Raw genomic sequence first — 20,538 nt, 5'->3', positions numbered from 1 at the left:
TGTACAAATCTGTGTGGATCCTCTCGCAAGTCTACGCGCGGCATTTTGACCGTAACGTACGATTTTTTGTATATGATATCTGTCGCACCCTTCAGCGGTGAGTCACTGTCACAGGATTAGATGATACTGAATGATGTGGAAAATCAGATGATTCATATATACTCCCGTTATCAAACTTTTGGTCTAAAGTGGAGTTTCACGATAGTCTTCCCAAAGGTGAAATCTACCGGTTTGTTTTGATCCGATTTAATCTCAATCTTAATGTTTTCAATGTGTTGCTTGGTTACCGGTAGATAATGACAGGGATTGAATTGCTGTGTGATTATGTCACCGTATGATCCTTTAATTTCCACGGTTCTCAAGAGCGGGGCATAAGCGTCGCCGACTATTTGCGGTTGTACTACGTCGCTGTAACAGTACAGATGATAAAACCCCGCCTTCATATCAGAGGGGTAGGGAGCCAGCTTTCCCTTAAACTCGATCCATGTTTCTGGCTCAAATCCAAGCATGTAGGCTAACGGAGGATAAAATCGTAGATGGTACCGACCTTCCGCAAAATATTCATATCTCTTTTGAATGTAACTAAACAGCAACGTAATATCTGAACCAATTTTCCTAAGAAAACCATTCAACTCTGTCTTGAGCTGATCCGGGTCGTTATAATAACCTCCTCTGAACCTCTGATGTTGGATCTCGCTTTCAGGTTCACCCACCGAGGGTTTCTTTCGCCATTCAAAGAAGGCATTCTCATTGGGTATATGATACCAGGTGTGGGGGTATGATATTTCAGTTAAGGCAACCTCCCATTGTCCATCTAAATCGATATGTTGCGCTAAATCTACGCGGTAACTGGAACTCGTGTTATCTTTGAAGACATTTAGGCATGCATTAGAGGGCAGGGTAATGTAAAACCCATCGTCCTTTGCACCGTACATGATGAAATGATACCCTAGACATAAGCACAGCGATTCTTATACATTTATTATTTCATCCGCCTTGATCCAGCTGTTGAATTTCTCTGGCCAGTTTTTCCAACGTACAAAGACTTGTTTTTCGCCTCTCACTGTACGTCGTTTCAGAATCTCCTCGACGTGGTAGACTCTGTCTTTATCCTTTTTTACTTTCTGCAACTCTGCCTCATAAAATGAACCTTGGATGGCTTCACCGTCATAATCTTTCAGTTTGTACACAGGTGGTTCGCGAGGTATGCACTCTGAAACTGTAAACACTTCGTCCGTAAAACTCTGTTCATACTTTTTATCAAACACACCTCTCAATTTTGATATCCTGACGAGGTCCCCCTCCTTAAAATTTTTCATTATTTCGGTCCTCTGTGTTGCAATAGATTTACCGTACAGGTTTTGAAACACTTGATCAACGTTCTCCGTAGTTACATCCGTAGGTGCCATTTTTATGCTGCTGTGATAACTCTGATTATAACCTTTCACCAAATCTTGTAAGACATTGAGATATCGCATGGTGTTGTTAGCTGTGAAATATCTCCACATTCGGCTTTTTAAAGTGCGATTAAATCGTTCAACCACAGAGGCTTTGAGATCACTGGCTGTGGAAAAATGTGTGATGCCGTGTTTTTTCATCAGAGCCTCAAAACGCTTGTTAAAAAATTCTTTTCCTGCGTCGGTTTGTAGTTTTAAGGGCGTCTGACTCTCCTCAAAAATTGACTCAAAGGCCTCAACCACATCGGATCCAGTTTTCCTCTTTAGAGCGCGTACGTAAGCCTTTTTGGAAAACACGTCTATGACCGTTAATAAATAATTATATCCGTCATTATAATCTGCTAATGCCTGCATGTCGCATAGGTCGGCTTGAAATTGGTTTAAAGGACGTGGTACAAAAACTCTGTTTCTGGTAAAATGTATTCTGACTGGTCTGTGTAGCGTGTATGCGTCCTCTCCTGATAAAAAGTCTTTGACTTTTTCACGCTCAACCGTCTCACCCGTTTCAGCATGCACTCCTCTACAGAGGCGTTCTACACCACCAAAGCTACCTGGGTGTGCAGGGTTGTAATAAATATTTTTCATGATACGTGTCTCTGACATGTTGAGAATAGAATGAGAGAAAAAGACTATGCATTGATTATTTGAATTTTTTTTATTAGAATTCTAACACACAAAACAAAAAAAACAATTTGATGTTAATACATAGACACAAATACATCAGTGTTAAAAACTTTTAACAAAACTTAACAAAATCAATTGTTACTACTAACATGTGATTATATATAGAGTTTGTGCTAGCAGAGAATGATCTAGAGTACGCTGCATATCAACGTGCAGTTTTTTGAGTTCATCCATAACGTTGACAGAGTGGTTGTTTTGCAATAGTTGACTGATAACATCTACATACAGGGTGTAAAAAACCAGTACATGCCAGGGTTTAACGTTGTCACTCGTTAGTTCTTTGAAAATTTTCTCAAAACTCTCTGACAAAGTAGATTCAACCCCAAATGCCACCTGATGCACCCATACCTCCCAAGGTGTACCTGGTATAAAGGTAGAACACATCCTGGCTTTTTCCATCAAGCTCTCCAGTCTCTCAACGTATGCATTTTGGATAACAGTGTTGTTTTTAGACCTCAAAACTCTGTTCTCAACAGCTATTCTCAAAATCTCAATCAACTGAGTGATGACAAGGCGATTTGTGATCAGAGTCCACATTTTCACACAGAAATTCCCCATTTTCCCTACTATTTAACACCCTGACCACATGTCACACAGTTTGTCAAAGTGTTCGTTGGTGATACTATTGTAGTTGTCCACTTGATCCAACATCTCCTCGAATGCGCTGTAGATAAAGCGTGTTGATTTCAGCTCGTGTAAAAGGCCCTCCACCGTAGCTCTGATCTCCACGTAGCTTCCCCTGATGTTTTGCAAGGATAGAAAGTGTTGAATGGCTGGAACAAGCTTCGGGGTGTAGAGCCGTTTCATCAACCAGTAGAAGTTTTCCTTGTAGAAGTCATCCTGAACCACATTCACGCATTGGTGTTGTCTCTGACTGGGATGGTCAATGCGACACCCCTCGCACTTCTCAACTTGGTACAGAGACAGAGTTTTGTTCAGCAGATGGAGCACGGCTATTTTTACACCTTTAAAGAAAGTGCCTGATAGCCAACCGTCAGGATCGTCATGGCCTCCTTCTACCACATCATTAATTGACAAATCAGAGTGAGGCGAATCCAATCTAGATTCGGCTATGCTACGATTGGTAGACTCACAAATTATATCTTCATCCGGATACGCGTTGTAATTTTTCAGCAGATCTGTCAAATCAGGGCGATGTCGAATCCGTGTAGGTCCGTCAATCTCCCAAGTGGAACTCTCACAAATTACATCTTCATCCGGATACGCGTTGTAATTTTTCGGCAGAGTCAGGATGGTGGTCGCCGGACTGCTCTGGGTTGCGCTGTTGGTGAACATGTTTCTTCTCTCTGTAGCGTTTTTTATTTTGCTCGGTAGGTTGTCTGTTTTATAGGGTGTGGTATCCCCTATGTGGGCGGGGGGAAGGAGTGGTTTGGCTCTGACGTATGGATGGGGGTGGGATTAGAGGGGCCTTTTTCTTCATCAGGGTATTATCCCAAAGGTGGCAACTGTGAAACAGGGAAGTGATTGTTTCACTGATCTGATCCAGCTTTTCACTCCATACTTTAGCCGGTATAACCAACAAAGTCCTGAAAACACCGCATTCTGAATTGAACAGATCCAAGACAAAATACCATTTAGCTTCTTCACTACAGGCTCCATCTTTCTTTAACTCTTCTTTATTCTTGAGCCAGTAACTGACATGGAAGAACCAATGACCCTCGGATGAGGATCTTGACAGCCAAATAGCTGAAAATGATTTATGCCCAGATTGCAGAGATCTTTTGTCCTCTTCTAAGACCTCCCCGACGCTCCATGGATTGATGGACTTTAACACGCCCCAATCATTGGAAGATAATGTGGCTACATCCACCAGATCCCTCAGTGTGTTACCTTCACTTCGCTGATAGAGACACAGCTCCCCGGTCTGATACCTAAACATATATCCCCAACTACCACGCTCTCCATTGGGTTCTAAAGACCATTCATCATGCAGATGCTTGTCGAGCGGCGGAGGCTTTTGGATCCTACGCAAAAAAAGCATACTTTTTCTGGGACCATCTACGCCGGGCTCTTGTAAAATGGTTATCCTCGTTTCACTAATGCAGGACGCTGCGTCATCCCCCGACATGGTGAGTGAAAGAATCTGATTTTGACTGCTACACACTTGCCTTGTGTTTATGAGAAGAAAAGGGAGGGGGTAAAGGGGCCGATCCCAAACATATGCAAATGAGGGTGTGGGAATATACAAATTAGGTCAAAGGTCAGCTGTCAAAAAAGTTTGAGGAAAAGTTTCCATACATATGCAAATGAGGAGCCACCTGCCACCTGTGGGAAAAGGGGGGAGGGGCCATTCATATGCTAATTAGGTCAAAGGTCAATATGCAAATGAGGAGCCACCTGACACCTGTGGGAAAAGGGGGAGGGGCCATTCATATGCTAATTAGGTCAAAGGTCAATATGCAAATGAGGGGCCCACACGTGTGGGAAAAGGGGGAGGGGCCATTCATATGCTAATTAGGGTCAAAGGTCAGCTGTCAAAATGAGTTTGACGATTAGTGGGTCTTATTATCTCTCTACTGTATTTCACCAATCATACGTCGATGTGCAGTCACGTGACCATACTCGATCTCAGCGCCGGGACAGGTTAGCTTTACAGTTGTAGCAAATCAAAGATGTCTGAATCAACCGTCGCCAAGGCAACGCAGACCAGACAGTTGCAGCAGCAGATGCTTTGTTAAACATCGGCACTAGACATAAAGTCTACCACTGACACCTCTCAGCTCAGATATCAGAGAAACTTTGCAGCATCAGCTCTCTGTCTGTGTGTCTGTGTGTGTGTGTGTGTGTGTGTGTGTCTGTCTGTGTGTGTATCTGTGTGTGTGTCTGTGTCTGTGTGTCTTCATAATTCTCGCTGCCTGAGGGTAACAACCTAAGGTGGGATGTTCAAGCTCCGTAGAGATCACACAGCTGTTGCCATGGTGCTGATATGATTGTAGAAGTTGATTTCTCTATCTTCCATAGTGATCATGTGACCATGGTACTGCTATGATTGTAGAAGCTGATTACACTATACTTAGCCTTATTAGACTCAAGGTCCATAAAACAAAAACTAAAAACTAAATAAAAAGACAGATACACAAGAATAGGCACCAATTAAAGATGGCCGCTCTACCAGTTATCCCATCCGGGGACTGGTATCGCAAAGCACGGGACCTCGGGCCAGTCTCTGTGTCGAGGAATTAACCTCAAAATACACGTGCGCCCGCTCTACACACTGAACCACCCCGGTTACAGAACAAACCAGTTCTACATCAGATTCTTCAGTAAAGCAGAGCATGGAATAACTCCTGCTGGACAGAACTACACCTGCACTACACCACCTGGGTTTCCTGAGTAGAAGACACCAACCGTCATTAGAAGGGACCCACACATACACGTATATATATATACACAGCCGTCATTAGAAGGGACCCACAGCTTATTGGAGCTTGTCTTTTGGAACTTGATCCACAAGGCAGCAGGGTAAAAAGCAGAATAATATGGTTTAAAGAGGCTTATCTCGACAGTATCGGAACACCAGGAGGACTTCCTGGTGACCATGTTACACACACACACACACACACACACACACACACACACACTCTCACATACACACCCACATACACACACTCACACACACATACATTCTCACGTACACACACACAAGCACACACAGAAACATATATACACACACATACACTCTCACAAAGACACACAGACGCATACACACACACATTCACTATTGAGGTCATAACGTAAGTGTGATTTGGAATTAAATGTACAGTGTTCCCAGTGTATTTATGTTATGGAATTAAAAGCTATTCTAAGGATGATTTTGAGCATTATTCATTGTTTCATTCACTATTCTTCTGAACACAACTGTACATGTGTCAGTCCCTCCAGGATGACCTAAACTGAGAACAGCTACAATCATAAGTGCAATGATACGTTAAAGTCAAATACTTTATCAAACCATAAGAATGTGTCCGAGGCCAGGTGAGGAATTAACAATGTAAAGATAAACAAGCCACAGACACGTTTAAATTCGATTAATTCAACAAATTGTCTTAAATCCTCCAGCCAGTTTCATATTACAACATTTGCAGCATCCTGAGCCTTTTTCCAGAAGGTTAGTACAAAAACTTAGCCTAGAGTAATTTTATTTCTGTCAAGTTATTTTTAAACATTAAAAAAAGACATTGCAACTTTTATTGCAAGACAAAAAAGCCTTACAAAAGCTCGCGCAAAAATCTGGCATTTTAGACTGCAATACTTGCAAAAAAAAGACCAAAAGATTCTGGAGGAACTGATGTCTCCATCTGCTGAAAAGCACAATACATATCCATTTCCCCAGGTGTGTGCGCATGTTTATGCTGGAGAGCACAATGTGATCTTTTGCAGGTCTCTGGTACTATGCATTTCCATGTGTTGGAAAGCAAAATGTTACCATTACATGAGGTAGTTTGCAGCTGCTGGTTGTATGATTGTGTGTTTGTGGGGGGCCGTGTATCTGTGCAGGGGTTTTAGTGAGTCTTTACATGTGCTCATCTGCTGTAAAGCACAATAGCGCTCCATTGGACCACCAGGTAAAAATTGACCTAGGAAAACCAAACATTTAAAACCCTAAAAATTCAATGAAAGCAGTCATTTTACTAGCAAAGATCATTGATAACCACCCATGTTATTTTTGGTTAATAGAAACCAATTTCTGATAAAGAAACTTCACCTAAGTCAAATTTGACCCAAACACTAAGTGAAAACAAGTTTTAAACTAAAATAGACTCAAGCCTACTAGTGGGTACTTGCCATGCTGACGGTTTTACTTAATCTCAACAGCAACAGTGTTGATCCGAAAGTGATCACCTTTTCCTGCAATTGTTTTAGTTTGGAGGAATGCTTAAAGTAATGGCAAAGGGAAACCATTGTGCTTCCTAGCAGATGAAATCATTCATAGCTTAGAATTTATCAGAGAAGTGTGGTAAAATCAGTTCAGTTTAATATTAGCACAGATATAAGTAGGTACATGCAGAGACATGTCAAAAGTGCATCAGGTTGACAAGGTAACAGACAGCGTCAGGTTGGCGGCCTGGTTGCCCAGCGTCAGGTTGGCGGCCTGGTCGCCCAGCGTCAGGTTGGCGGCATGGTCGCCCAGCGTCTGGTTGGCGGCCTGGTCGCCCAGCGTCTGGTTGGCGGCCTGGTCGCCCAGCGTCTGGTTGGCGGCCTGGTCGCCCAGCGTCTGGTTGGCGGCCTGGTCGCCCAGCGTCTGGTTGGCGGCCTGGTCGCCCAGCGTCTGGTTGGCGGCCTGGTCGCCCAGCGTCTGGTTGGCGGCCTGGTCGCCCAGCGTCTGGTTGGCGGCCTGGTCGCCCAGCGTCTGGTTGGCGGCCTGGTCGCCCAGCGTCTGGTTGGCAGCCTGGTTGCCTAATAGCTTCTGGTTGGCAGCCTGGTTGCCTAATAGCTTCTAATTGACTTCACTGGTCTCGGTCCAGAACAACGGGACCTGATGGCCGTGCAGCTGAACGCCATCGCTAACTCCGTCCACAGAAGCTGACGAAGTTATGTGATGGTTTAGAAGAAAGGATGTCTCCTCTGTCTCTCCCATGCTTCCCCGGTGGGACGGACTAAGGCAGGAAGGGACAAAAGGGAATGAAAATGCAATTTAAGAGATCTCAGATTCAGCACTTGTGTGGATGATCAAGTGTTGTTTCAGAGTTTGCTTTTGTGTAAACCTTTTACAACAAACTGAGCAACTAAATGGTTTCTCCTCCATGTGGACCGTCAAATGTCGTCTCAGATTGCTAGGGGCTGCAAAACTTTTACTACAAACTGAGCAACTAAATGATTTTACACCTGTGTGGACAGTCAAATGTTGTCTCAGATTTTGCTTTTGTGCAAAACTTTTACTACAAACTGAGCAACTAAATGGTTTCTCCCCCGTGTGGACAGTCAAATGTTGTCTCAGAGTTTTCTTTTGTGCAAATTTTTGATCACAAACTGAACAACTAAATGGTTTTTCTCCCGTGTGGATTCTCATGTGTACAGCCAAATTGCCAGGCTGACAGAAACTTGCTTTGCAAACTGAGCAGGTGGAACATTTTTCTTTTGAATAAAGTTTCATGTGAGTCATTAAGGTTTTCTTCCGAAGGTATCTTTTACCACAAACTGAGCAACTAAATGGTTTCTCTCGTGTTTGGACTCCAGAGGGTTTCTGCTGATGTTTTTTGCGGCCAAAGCTTCCTTTACATTCAGAGGAGCTAACTGATGTGTTTCCAGTGTTACATCCAACATCACTTACAGGTTCTTCATTGTTTGGCAGAAGGTTTAAACCTGTCTGAGGTTCCCTAGTCTCCTCCCAGTCTGCACTATCATCAGATTCAGGGGAGTCTGAAGTCTTGTCATGAGTAGCTGGTTGAAAAGGACTATCTGGATCTGAGTTCCTGGCTGGTTCTTGTCCTCCACAGTCCTCTCCATCAGGTCCTGTTCTCTCTGCTTCTCTGTTCTCCTCAGTTTGGCTTTCATGAAGCTGTGAGGACTGAGCTTTCTCTTCATCATCTTCTTTACTCTTCTCAGGGACAGTAGTGAACGGGAACTTGATATCAGCCTCCTCCAGCCCTTGAAGCTGCTCTCCCTCCTGACTGGTCCAGAGTTGCTGCTGTTCCTCTTTAATGTGTGGGGGGTCTGGGTCCTCCTGGTCCAGACTGGAGCTCCACCCCTGCTGCTCAGGGGGAACCTCTGCTTTAACCACCGACAGCTTCTGGACGTCTGAGGCGATTAAGGAAGTACAAGCACATGTAGAAAACTGTTAGAAAACTGTAATTTCATGTTGACATGATCTCTTTACAGGGCTCTTAACTACGACCAAATTGTTGCATTCTGCTATTATTTTTTCAAAAGTACAAGCAATTCTTACAAATATTCACAAATGTGCAACCTGTAAGTTTGACAACATTATGCTTAAATTAATGTGAGGTAGTTCGGCTCTTTATCACAGAAACATACGGCGCCCCCCTGGGGTCAGCTGAGTAAAAAAAAACAAAATAAATAAATAAATAAAAAATAATAATACACTGTGCACACAGATTCATAAACGTTCTCACGGTTTTATAAATGTGAGCAAAACAGGAAAGATATTCACAGATTCAAACTTCTGGGATCAATTACTTTATATCAAAATTATATTAAATCCCAAATGACGCATCTTTCCTAACGTAGTAAGGTTAACAATGAGCAACAGACTCATTTTTATCAAAATGAGCCGTCCTCCAACCTGGAGAAATAACATTGTGGCGGTGCTTAGAAGTATATAAACTAAGGTAATTTTGGAGACACAACCTTACTAATCTTTAAATTAATAGATATTTTTGTGTGGGTGTTGTAGTTTATGTACGTCTAAGCACCGCGGGTAACGCTGCTAGAGACCAATGTTATATCTCCAGGTTGGAGGACGGCAGCAGGAACTGCACCATCCAGGAATAGGGTTTCTCTTCCTGTTTCTAAACAACATATTAACACCCAAATTAATTGCATTAAATGAAAATTTCAGCCTACAGACATTTATTGTTCAGAAGCAACAAACACACCGAGAATATTGGTTAAAGTGCGAGAGATTTGCTTTCTGCTTTTTCTTGAGGGCATTTTATTTAACAGTGTTAACATCAGCATTTAGGATGTACATCTACCTTTCTTCATTCCCCAAGGACATTTTTCTTTTATAAATTACTACTTTAAGTGACGGATATCTTTTTGTTACTTTGTATGCAATGATTTTTATGAAAAAAGCAGAGGTGGAAGAAATGTTATTCACGGTAATAAAATAGAGAACCACTGGCATGAATCTGTATATTAACTGTACTCAAATACAAGTTTACAGTTTTTAGAGCAGATTTCTGAAAGTGTAAATGAAGTAGCGTTTGTTACACTTAAAATACTTGTCATTTTATTCTCTAAAATAATTGTCATTAACCCATGTCCCCATCGGCAACATGTTCTATCTGAACTGCTGAGCTGTGTATATGTGGATGAGATCCTGACAGTATGATAACCTGAAGCAAAAATATTACGGTTTCACGGTTTTGCAATCACAGCTTTCAAATGTATTATTTCAAAATGTCTGGGTAAAAAGCTGATACCTTAGGAACACTATAGAAAACTTTAGAGGATTTGAAACCGTGACTTTTTCAAACCACAGTATACCTTGAAACCGGTAAACGACCGATGCCTATATGGTAACAATTCACACACTCAGTCCAGAACATGGGACGGATCACAGAGGATAATCTTCACCTGTTTAAGTACGCACTGGTCAAAGAGAGACTGAAAAAGTGATTATCTTTCTTTAACAAATAACCAATAACTTAAATTTCGGCCACTGTTCAGAGTCTATCCTCTGGGGCTTCTCATCTGCTGCATTAAACCTGAACCATGACAGAATCTGTTCCTGCAGGTCTTGCAAACGTACAGTTTCTCACCTGTGTTGGTTCTTCTTACGTGGACCAACAAGCCACTGCTATGTATAAATGATGGTTCTCATGTTGATTTTCAAGTTATCTTTAAGTCCAAAGACATTTCAACATGTTGCACAAGAATAAGACTTCTCACCTGTGTGGATTCTCATGTAGATGTTAAAAACATCCTTATGTCTGAAATCTTTTCCATATGTTTTGCAATAATAAGGCTTTTCACCTATGTGGATTTTCATGTGTCTCTGAATTTCTGAATTACACTTTTCCACATGTCACACATGAAAGACTTATTACATGTACCTGTTTCTGACATGTGAGTGTTGTCTCCGTTGTTGCTGTGACTTCTGCTCTTGCGTCGTCTCTTCTTTGGTTCTGGCTCTGCATTTCTAGCTGATCCTGAGTCTCCATGCTGGCCTCCTTTCTGATCTTGGCTCTCAGCTCCATGAGAGTTGTGAGAGAGGAGCTGGTGGTCACGGTTTGCTTCTGATTCCACAGAGGTTATAACTGGCATGTTGAGCTGCTGGTCAGAGAGAACCTCCTCCTCCTTACAGACGTGTTGCTGTGGGAGCTCTGGAGGGACAGACAACAAAAGAAATAGGACACCACTGTTACTGGAGAAAAGACCAGAACACTTGCTCTCTTTTTCCTTAGATCGTAGACTGTAAAATTTAATAGACAGAGCTTCTGGGTCAGAAAAGTGGAGTGGAGCCAATGCTGAAGCTCAGTAAAGGTCCCATGGCATGAAGATTTCACTTTATGAGTTTTTTTAACATCAATATGCGTTCCCCCAGCCTGCATATGGTCCCTCAGTGGCTAGAAATGGCGATAGGTGTAACCGAGCCCTGGGTATCCTGCTCTGCCGTTGAGAAAAAAAAAAACCCAATAGGCCGATCCAAAGTCTTGCTCCTTATGAGGTCATAAGGAGCATGTCATGTCACATATGAAAGACTTATTACATTTACCTGTCTCTGATATGTTAGTGTTGTCTACGTTGTTGCTGTGACTTCTGCTCTTGCGTCGTCTCTTCTTTGGTTCTGGCTCTGCATTTCTAGCTGATCCTGAGTCTCCATGCTGGCCTCCTTTCTGGTCTTGGCTCTCAGCTCTATGGAGCTGGTGGTCACGGTTTACTTCTGATTCCACAGAGGTTATAACTGGCATGTTGGCTAAAGACTCTTTCTCTGCTGCATTTAGAGTGTCATCATCAGGGTTTAAGTTCAGAGTCTGACCTTCACTGTGGTCCCTTTCCTCATAAGTAGGAGTCAACATAAAGGTATCAGTCTCCTGCTTCAGGACAAGCTGCTCTCCCTCCTGACTGGTGCACAGGTCCTCTTTAATCTGTGGAGGCTCTGGGTCCTCTCGGTCCAGACTGGAGTTCCTCACCTGAATACAGAGCTGCTGGTCAGAGAGAACCTCCTCCTCCTTACAGACATGTTGCTGTGGGAGCTCTGGAGGGACGACAACAAAAGAAATAGGATACCACTGTTATTGGAGAAAATACCAGAACACTTGTTATTTTTCTTGAGAACATAGACTGTAAAACTAATAAATGACACCTTGGGGGGCTAAAAAGTGAAGCCAATGCTGAAGCTCATTAAAGCTGCATTCTATCTAATTTTCAGCAGGGGGCGACTCCACTGGCTCCAAAAATTAGTCTGATCTCTAATGGCGTTTTTCCATTTTGTGGTACCTGCTCAACTCTGCAGATTAGTACCGCCTCATGCGTGACGTGAGCGTGGCTGGTCGCCATAGCAGGAAGATTGCAATCTCGATTCACCCTGTTCACTAGGGCTGTAATCTCCCAGTCGACTAGTCGATTTATTGGTCGATACAATCTGGCTCGACCAAAATTCTGATTGGTCGATTTCTTTCCGTGTAATTTCATCAGGTGGAAGCATGGACCGTTACGTCTACGGGTGGAAAGCACTATTTGCTAATGGGGGTGTTTTTAGACACAGGTAACAGTCGGTCTTCAGAACACCCCCCTTGTTTTCTCTTTTGTTGGATTAACCCGACCCTCTGGGGACAGATTGAAGAAAGAACTAGAAATCCTTTTTTTAGTGGTTTGCTGAATATTTATTTAATTGTGAGTGTTTAATTTCCATTCAGTCCTCCTCAACCATGTCGAAGACATTGCCAGTGTGGCAGCATTTTACAAAAATAGATAACGGAAAAAAGTTGAATGCTAAGGTTGCATGTAACAGTTTGCATATCGCAGCTCGACAACAAACATGGCGTATCGCCTAAAAACGGTAAGCTAACTTGTCTGCGTTAGGTTGCCCTGTCTGTTTGGAGTGGGCTATATGAACATATCAGAATTGGCATATTTCATAATCTTATAATCGTTTTATAACTACCGGCGCACCCACCCGCAACTACGGTTGCGACCCCGCTGGATGTTAAGCCTCTACTATCCAAACGCAAAAATAACATCACGGAAGGAATTGTCGACTTTATTGCTCAGGATATGAGGCCCATTGCTGTTGTGGAGGGCTGAGGTTTTAAGAACTTGTTAATATACAGCGCCAGCACGCCATCACGCAAAATGTGAGGGACTCAAAGAGAAAGTTTCAGAGTTAATACAACACAGCGAGGCACTGAGCTTGACCACAGATATGTTTAAATATACATTAAAGTGGACGTGCCTTTTGTGTTTAAGAGTAAAAGCTTTAAACTAATAGTCTATTTGTGTCTCTGTGTTCAGCCGCTAAGTGCGAGGACACAGAGTGCTGATGCAGCGCTGTCAGGGCTGACAGATGAGAGGCATTTTCTTTGGTTGATTACAGTCCTACTGTTCACAAATTAATTTAAAAAAAACATTTTCTTATTACTTTGATTCTTATTTAATTTTACGAAACAACTGCATCACAAATGCTACTTTCTTCTGTGAATTTTAAACTCAAATTGTACATAACTGGTTTTAAAGCGCTGCAATGCTCTTTTTACCTGTTTGAGTATTAGAGTGAACCTCTGACATGTTAGTGTTGTCTACGTTGTTGCTGTGACTTCTGCTCTTGCGTCGTCTCTTCTTTGGTTCTGGCTCTGCATTTCTAGTTGATCCTGAGTCTCCATGCTGGCCTCCTTTCTGATCTTGACTCTCAGCTCCATGAGAGTTGTGAGAGAGGAGCTGGTGGTCCCGGTTTGCTTCTGATTCCACAGAGGTTATAACTGGCATGTTGAGCTGCTGGTCCGAGAGAACCTCCTCCTCCTTACAGACATGTTGCTGTGGGAGCTCTGGAGGGACAGACAACAAAAGAAATAGGATACCACTGTTATTGGAGAAAAGACCAGAACACTAGGGCTGTAATCTCCCAGTCCACTAGTCAATAGATAGATAGATAGATAGATAGATAGATAGATAGATAGATAGATAGATATTTATAGATCCCCAAAAAAATGGGAAATTACGGTGTTACAGCAGCACACGTACATAAGTCACACAACACAGAATATAAATAAAAATATAAATGAGATAATAGTAAAAAATATACATACATACAATATACATGAAATAATAATAATAATAAAACTGCTTGAATATCTCCGACCGTTAAAAACAGACTGACAACCCGTAGAAAGAGCAGAATATACAGTATCAAATAACTTATACATGTAAACAACACTAACCTCTGTTTCCATTCAAAACACCATTATAATAGCCTAGTTTGAAACATGCCTAATTTTAAAATAGGCTATTTCTCTACTTAGCAATAAAAGGCTAATCAGTGTCATATGTAGCTTGGTAGATCATTGATAGATACATGTCAACATTAGCTATGTCAGATTTAGTAGAAGTAGATCTTGACATTGAAACACAGGGCTGTGGGGGGGGGGGGGGGGGGGGGGGAGTGGAGACGCAACAGACCATCCTCTTTGGATTAGACCCGGTGGACTTGTATCAAAATTAAAGTAAACCATGCTTAGCCATTTTGATTTAAAGGTTTTAACTAAAACATCTTATTGTGTTATATCAGGTTACAATTAAATATAATAGCTGAATATCAAATGTATCCTTCATAAAGAAAGATGAGATCTGAGGATGATGGAAGTGAAGAGAGCGTGAGTGTTGCTGAGCGCAGTGTGGAAATGAGAGAAGGAACTGGAAAGTAGGCCGAGCAATGCGGACCAGTTTTTGCCAGAGGATCCAGGACTACGGCCGGATCAATTAAAGATGATCAGAGACACCATAGTACACAGGTTGGCAAGTAAAGGTTCAGAGAAAACTAATGTAGTAGGCCTAGTAACCACAGTAAAGAAGTCTAATGTTGAGAAAGGAGGCTTAAAATGTGTGTAGACAAATCAGCCTACTCCTACTACCTAGCATTAGTTAATAGTTATTACCTATAAACATCTAGGCCTATAGATATGTGTACCGAGTCCCGGGTATTTATATTGGGGGGGAATTGAGGAACATGGGAGCCCATCAGGACTTGGGCCCAGGATCTTGTGCTACGCCCCTGGATGTGACTTCTTCTTCTATAAAATATAAAATACATATAGCTTGCATTGTCTGGCCATAAGCAAATGGCACATTGGCACAGTTGATAATATAATTATAAAACTATTTTCCATATAAAAACAAATAGTGCTTGTGTAGATTTAAGCTGTGCATCCTTAAATTGTCCCTGTCCAACAGTTCAGTTAGTGTCTGTAGTGGTCCTAGTGAAACAGTTAGTCTGGAGCCCTGGACTGGCTTTGGCTGACCTGTCTGCACATTAGCATCATGGAGGCTAATTAACTTTGTTATAACATGGTGTGATGAACCAGAATGACAGGGGTCCTGGAAGTGGCCCATCCCGGTCTGATGTCAGTGTAACCAGAGGGTGACCGAGAGAAGAAGTAAAGGTACCACCTGCTCTGTGCAGCCGGAGCTGAGGCTGAAAACAGCGTCCAGTCGTTTCCGTTGGCGCTCGTGCTCCTCTTTGAACGACACAGTTCCTCCTCGTACTCTGCTATCGTTCTTTCAACCAGCCCAAATATCTCTTCAGCAGCCGCAGTTAGCCGCTGCTCCACCAGCCCTCTCAGCATTTGGACTTTAGACATTTTCACACGATGACAGAAACTTTTCCTCCGAACAAACTCCGTCAAAAACGCTGTTTGTTTTCCTTCAAACTGTTGCTAAGCAGCTAGCATGCTAAGCTAGCGTCGTTAGCTTTGTAGCTTCCGGGAGATGAGTCCGAGGTAAAGCATTCAGAAAGAAGGTGAGCAGCACAATGTCCATGAGACAGGTTTATCCGGACACACACAGGCTCTGATGGACCACATTTGTTGGAGCTCACACACTTTCTCAGCACAACAAACCGACTCCAATGTTTTCACTCACGTTAGTCGCCATATTGCTCAAAGAATAACATCCGGTTTTGCTGCAGCTTGGTGAATAGCCTTCAAAATAAAGGTCTGTGTAAAAAGGAGGTACAAGAAGTACGTTATTTCAATGGTAAACATTCTTCAATTCCTAAAAAAGTCTTGCTCTAAGAACTTTGATATATTAAAAATTGTCTTTAATGGATAGTTTGAGTTTACCCGGCCATAGCCAGACTAATAACCTATGTGTGGTTGGGAGATTTTTATTATTAAAGGCCAGTTATTACACGGATTAGGATACTATGCATCCTGATAAAATTCCTTTGTCTTTTGGAATTAAAATACCCAGACTCTAGACTCCATCTGCTCCTCCCTCGGTTAAAACTGGACAATATTATCTGTATTCTCTGTTTTTGTGCAATAACACTGGCCTGACATTTGTGTAATTCTCAACTACTACAATCATTATTATTATTAATATTATTATTTTACTTTTCACCATTGCAATTCCTAAATAAATGCTTCTAATTAATCGTCTTATTATATATATATATATATATATATATATATATATATATATATATATATCTTATATAAGCTTCTTATTAATACTTCAATAAAGTATTTCTGAAACTATGTTAATTATGTAAATAATGTAAAATAACATTCTTTTAATTATGTAAGTACCGTACATGCTGCAATTCTTGTCCACAGTCTCGTCACTTCCCGTCTCGATTTTTGCAACTCTCTCCTCTTCGGTCTCGCTCACAAATCCCTCCACAAACTTCAATTGGTCCAGAATTCAGCTGCCCGCATCATAACTCGAACCCCCTCCATCCACCACATCACTCCTGTCCTCCAACAGCTCCACTGGCTGCCGGTCCAGTTTCGTATCAAATTCAAAGTCCTCCTATTAGCATTCAAGGCCATCCACAACCTCGCCCCCCCATATTTGTCTGATCTCCTCCAGTGTCCCACTCCCTTCCGCTCCCTCAGATCCTCTTCCTCCATAAACCTGTCTGTCCCCCCCCGCCCGTCTCACCACCATGGGGGGCAGAGCATTTAGCCGCTCTGCTCCCTGTCTCTGGAACTCACTACCCCCCCAACTCAGAAAACTTGATTCATTCCCCCATTTCAAATCACAACTAAAAACACATCTGTTTATAACTGCCTATTCCACCCAAATGTCTGTTGCTCCGCCTTTTCTGTTGTATAGAACGTGTTTTTACGTGTATTTGCTGTATAGTATTTGTTTTTCTGTTGTATAGTATTTGTTTTTCTGTTGTATAGTATTGGTTTTGTTTTGCTGTTGTATAGTATTGGTTTTGTTTTGCTGTATAGTATTTGTTTGCTGTTGTATAGTATTTGTTTTGCTGTTCTTAATTTATGAATTCCCTGTGCGGCGTCCTTGAGTGCCAAGAAAGGCGTCTTTAAATAAAATGTATTATTATACGGTGCAGAACTCAGGCATTCCCACTCTCTATAACACCACCGCCAAACGTGGGGCTCGAACCCACGACCCTGAGATTAAGAGCCTCATGCTCAACCGACTGAGCTAGCCGTGCACTTCTTAATTTTTGAGCTGCGGTCCAAAACTTTTACTTAAAAGTTCTGAAATGTTGCAGTTCTAGAATGTTACTTTGCAGTTCTAGAATGTTAGGTTGAAGTTCTAGAATGTTAAGCTGCCATTCTACAATGTTAGCTTTAAATTCTAGAATGTTAGGTTGAAGTTCTAGAATGTTAAGCTGCCATTCTACAATGTTAGCTTTAAATTCTAGAATGTTAAGCTGCAGTTCTAGAATGTTATGTTGAAAGTCTAGAATGTAAAGATGCAGTTCTAGAATGTTATGTTGAAAGTCTAGAATGTAAAGATGCAGTTCTAGAAAGTCAAGCTTTCATTCTAGAATTTTGAGCTGCAATTCAAGAACAATGACCACCACCCAACGTGGGGCTCGGACCCTCATGCTCTACCTGAGCATGAGACTCTGACTGAGCTAGCCAGTCACTTCTTAAGTTTTGAGTACGGACTCAAGATGTGGGTGGCCTGTGTGGCACATGCCGCTCTACACAGGCAAGTCCGTGAGCGGCACGCCCGAGAGGAATCTGGGCGCCTGCGTGGTGCTGGACGTGACCGAGGGCCTGAGGGGCCCGCGTAACGTAACGTGACGTGCAACAACCTTTTTCACCTCCTACGCGCTGGTCCAGCGGCTGCTGGTCCAGCGGCTGCTCGTCCAGCGGCGCCTCACCGCGGTGGGCACGATGCGCTAAAACAAGCCCGAGCTACATGGGGTGTTGTTTGCCTTCACGCCCGACGCCACTCTGGCATCCTACGTGCTCAAGAGGCACAGGAACGTGGTGCTGCTGAGCACGCTGCACACGGGGGATGCACGCGTCAGGCAAGCCAAACCTGACATCATCCTCCACTACAACCACACCAAAAAGCGGCGTGTACAACCTGGACAAGCCAGAAGACGGCGCGCTGGCCCCTCACCATGTTCCACAACATCCTCGACGTGTCCGCCTTTAACGCCTTCGTGCTGTGGCGAGAGCTCAGGCCCGAGCAGATGCCCGGCAACCTCAACAAGAGGAGGGCGTTCCTCGAGCAGTTGGGAAGGGCGCTTGTGAATCCTCTCATCTAGAGACGGCGGCATCTGCCACGCTTGTCAAAGCCGTCGTCACGGCGACAAGGTACTGCGGTGGCGGCGGCACAGTAACATGTGGCCTAGAGGAGGACGGGGATTCTGAACCGGACACGCTCTGACCAGAGAGAAAGGACCGCAAATCACACATTGTGGGCGGTGGCTGCAAGAGATACATCTGCGGCAGCTGCAGGCAAGCCTACTACTGTGCCGACTGTGTTTGCCCGTAGCCTCTTGGCCCCCGCGGACGAGGCACCGAACAAACCTTATCTGTTTTGGATAACACACACACACACACACACACACACACACACACACACACACCTGGGTCCCAGGGACCCGAATGGCAAGGCTGAGGCATCAAGGGTAGACAACCCTTGTAATGTCTTACTTAAACTTCAATGTGTAATTCAGGAGATTGTTTTTTCCACAGTCCTTTGTTTTAGAAGCCTGGGTAGCTCAGTTGGTAGAGCATCAGACTTTTAATCTGAGGGTCCAGGGTTCAAGTCCCTGTTCAGGTGTAAAGTTGCACATTTTGCTAAATGAGTTGACCATTTCACATGCCTGAACACTTCAGACACTGCCATATCATGTGTGTTCCATGCACAAGTCTATAAAAAGAATTGTGGCTGTTTTTCAAGCAGGTTATGTATCATAACAATGTTGCTGGTAAGTCTAAATGAACAATAGGCAACCTACATCCATCTTGCTAGCACCCAAATCTCTGTACTCATCTCCCTGCTTGGATAGTATGTCCAAGGACATACCACATATGTTCTATAACCCTTTTCATTGGTTTGCTACCACTCTTAAATAATTCCTTTTATTGTATCAATCTCAGAAATAACCAAAGAATGACAAATTACATTCATGTGCTAGTGTTCAACCACCTGAATGTCACTCGTTGGCTCGTTGGTCTAGGGCTATGATTCTCGCTTCGGGTGGGAGAGGTCCCGGGTTCAACTCCCGGACGAGCCCTGAAGGCAGGACCTGTTACAACATTAATCTGAAATTTAAAATCCAGGTGAATGTTAATTTAACCCACATTAGGAGCAAGCAAAATTGTATTAGAGCTTGTTGGCAATTTTCCATATCCTGCTTCAACTTCACGCGACAGAAAAAGCTGGGAGAAAATATGAGGAACAAACAAGCAGGACATGACTCTCCTTGTTCATTTGAAAAAGGAGAATCATGCCTGTCAGAGATTTTTATTTTATTTTCTAATTTATTCAATCTATTTGATCCGTAGAACACAGTCCCCCCCGCCTCTGATCAACCCATATCAACTGCATGCTTAAAATAACATACCGGTTAAAGCCCCGCCCATTTCAAGACAACCCGACCCACTTCTGGATTAAATCCTGTCCACTTCCAGGTTAGGCCCCGCCCAGTCCGAGCACAGATACAGATACAGATAATGTTGTACACGCTCATCCCTACCAGGTACTTTAAGATCAGAGGGTAAGGTCTTCAATCTTCTGAGGTCTGATCCCATCCAGAACCGTGCCATAGCTGCAGTCTTAGGATTTCTGGATGGGGCCGTGGCTGCTGTTATGTGTATAGCTGTAAATCTGCTCCCTAAAAACAATAACAGGTCCGGCACTCCTTTCTCTCCTTTCTCCTTTGGCTTCTTCATCACTATTCTTTGCACTCGTTCCCACTTGGACCTCCACAGGAAATAAAAGATGGCTCGTTCCAGGTCTAAAATCTCTTTTCTGGGTGGGATAAAAACAGAGCTGAAGAGTAAAAGGAAATAAAAAAAGGTAAGCAAAAGCAAGTACAAAAAACTCGGCCAAAAAGCAAAGCCCATCAAAAATAGTTTGAACTCATTGGCGTTCCCCACCAAGGAAGTCTTTAGTAAAAGGTGAAAGACTTGTGCGTTATGAAGAGAAACCAGAGTGAGTACAGCCGTCTGCTTGAGAGCAGCAGAAAACCCTAGTCGACCCAGTCCAAACCATCGCGGTAAGCCTCACTGGGTGTCCAAACTAAAATGATAAG

At 43.0% G+C, this 20,538-nt stretch overlaps 1 protein-coding gene and 3 non-coding genes across 4 annotated transcripts; 2 read left to right on the top strand and 2 right to left on the bottom strand.

Moving 5' to 3' along the window:
- Positions 1-7,481: 7,481 nt before the first annotated feature.
- LOC116681433 (zinc finger protein 205-like) lies at positions 7,482-15,495 on the bottom strand. The gene is made up of 5 exons (XM_032509620.1): positions 15,450-15,495; positions 13,544-13,831; positions 11,563-12,045; positions 10,901-11,170; positions 7,482-8,900 (listed from the first exon to the last, which is right to left on the bottom strand). The coding sequence occupies exons 2-5, from the start codon at positions 13,770-13,772 to the stop codon at positions 7,798-7,800; spliced, it is 2,085 nt and encodes a 694-aa protein (XP_032365511.1). The 5' UTR covers positions 13,773-13,831; positions 15,450-15,495; the 3' UTR covers positions 7,482-7,797.
- Positions 15,496-18,988: 3,493 nt separating this feature from the next.
- Positions 18,989-19,061, top strand: trnak-uuu (transfer RNA lysine (anticodon UUU)). The gene has a single exon. It is a non-coding gene; the product is annotated as a tRNA-Lys (tRNA).
- A 385-nt stretch (positions 19,062-19,446) lies between these two features.
- trnap-cgg (transfer RNA proline (anticodon CGG)) lies at positions 19,447-19,518 on the top strand. The gene has a single exon. It is a non-coding gene; the product is annotated as a tRNA-Pro (tRNA).
- An 808-nt stretch (positions 19,519-20,326) lies between these two features.
- On the bottom strand, positions 20,327-20,442 carry LOC116681434 (U5 spliceosomal RNA). Its single transcript, XR_004330014.1, has one exon. It is a non-coding gene; the product is annotated as a U5 spliceosomal RNA (small nuclear RNA).
- Between the last annotated feature and the right edge of the window lie 96 nt (positions 20,443-20,538).

The sequence above is a fragment of the Etheostoma spectabile genome, unplaced genomic scaffold (assembly GCF_008692095.1).
Source record: "Etheostoma spectabile isolate EspeVRDwgs_2016 unplaced genomic scaffold, UIUC_Espe_1.0 scaffold00018625, whole genome shotgun sequence".
NCBI classification, from domain to species: Eukaryota; Metazoa; Chordata; class Actinopteri; order Perciformes; family Percidae; genus Etheostoma; species Etheostoma spectabile.
The sequence above is the reverse complement of the archived record's forward strand: the minus strand, read 5'-3'. Positions and strand labels throughout refer to the sequence as shown.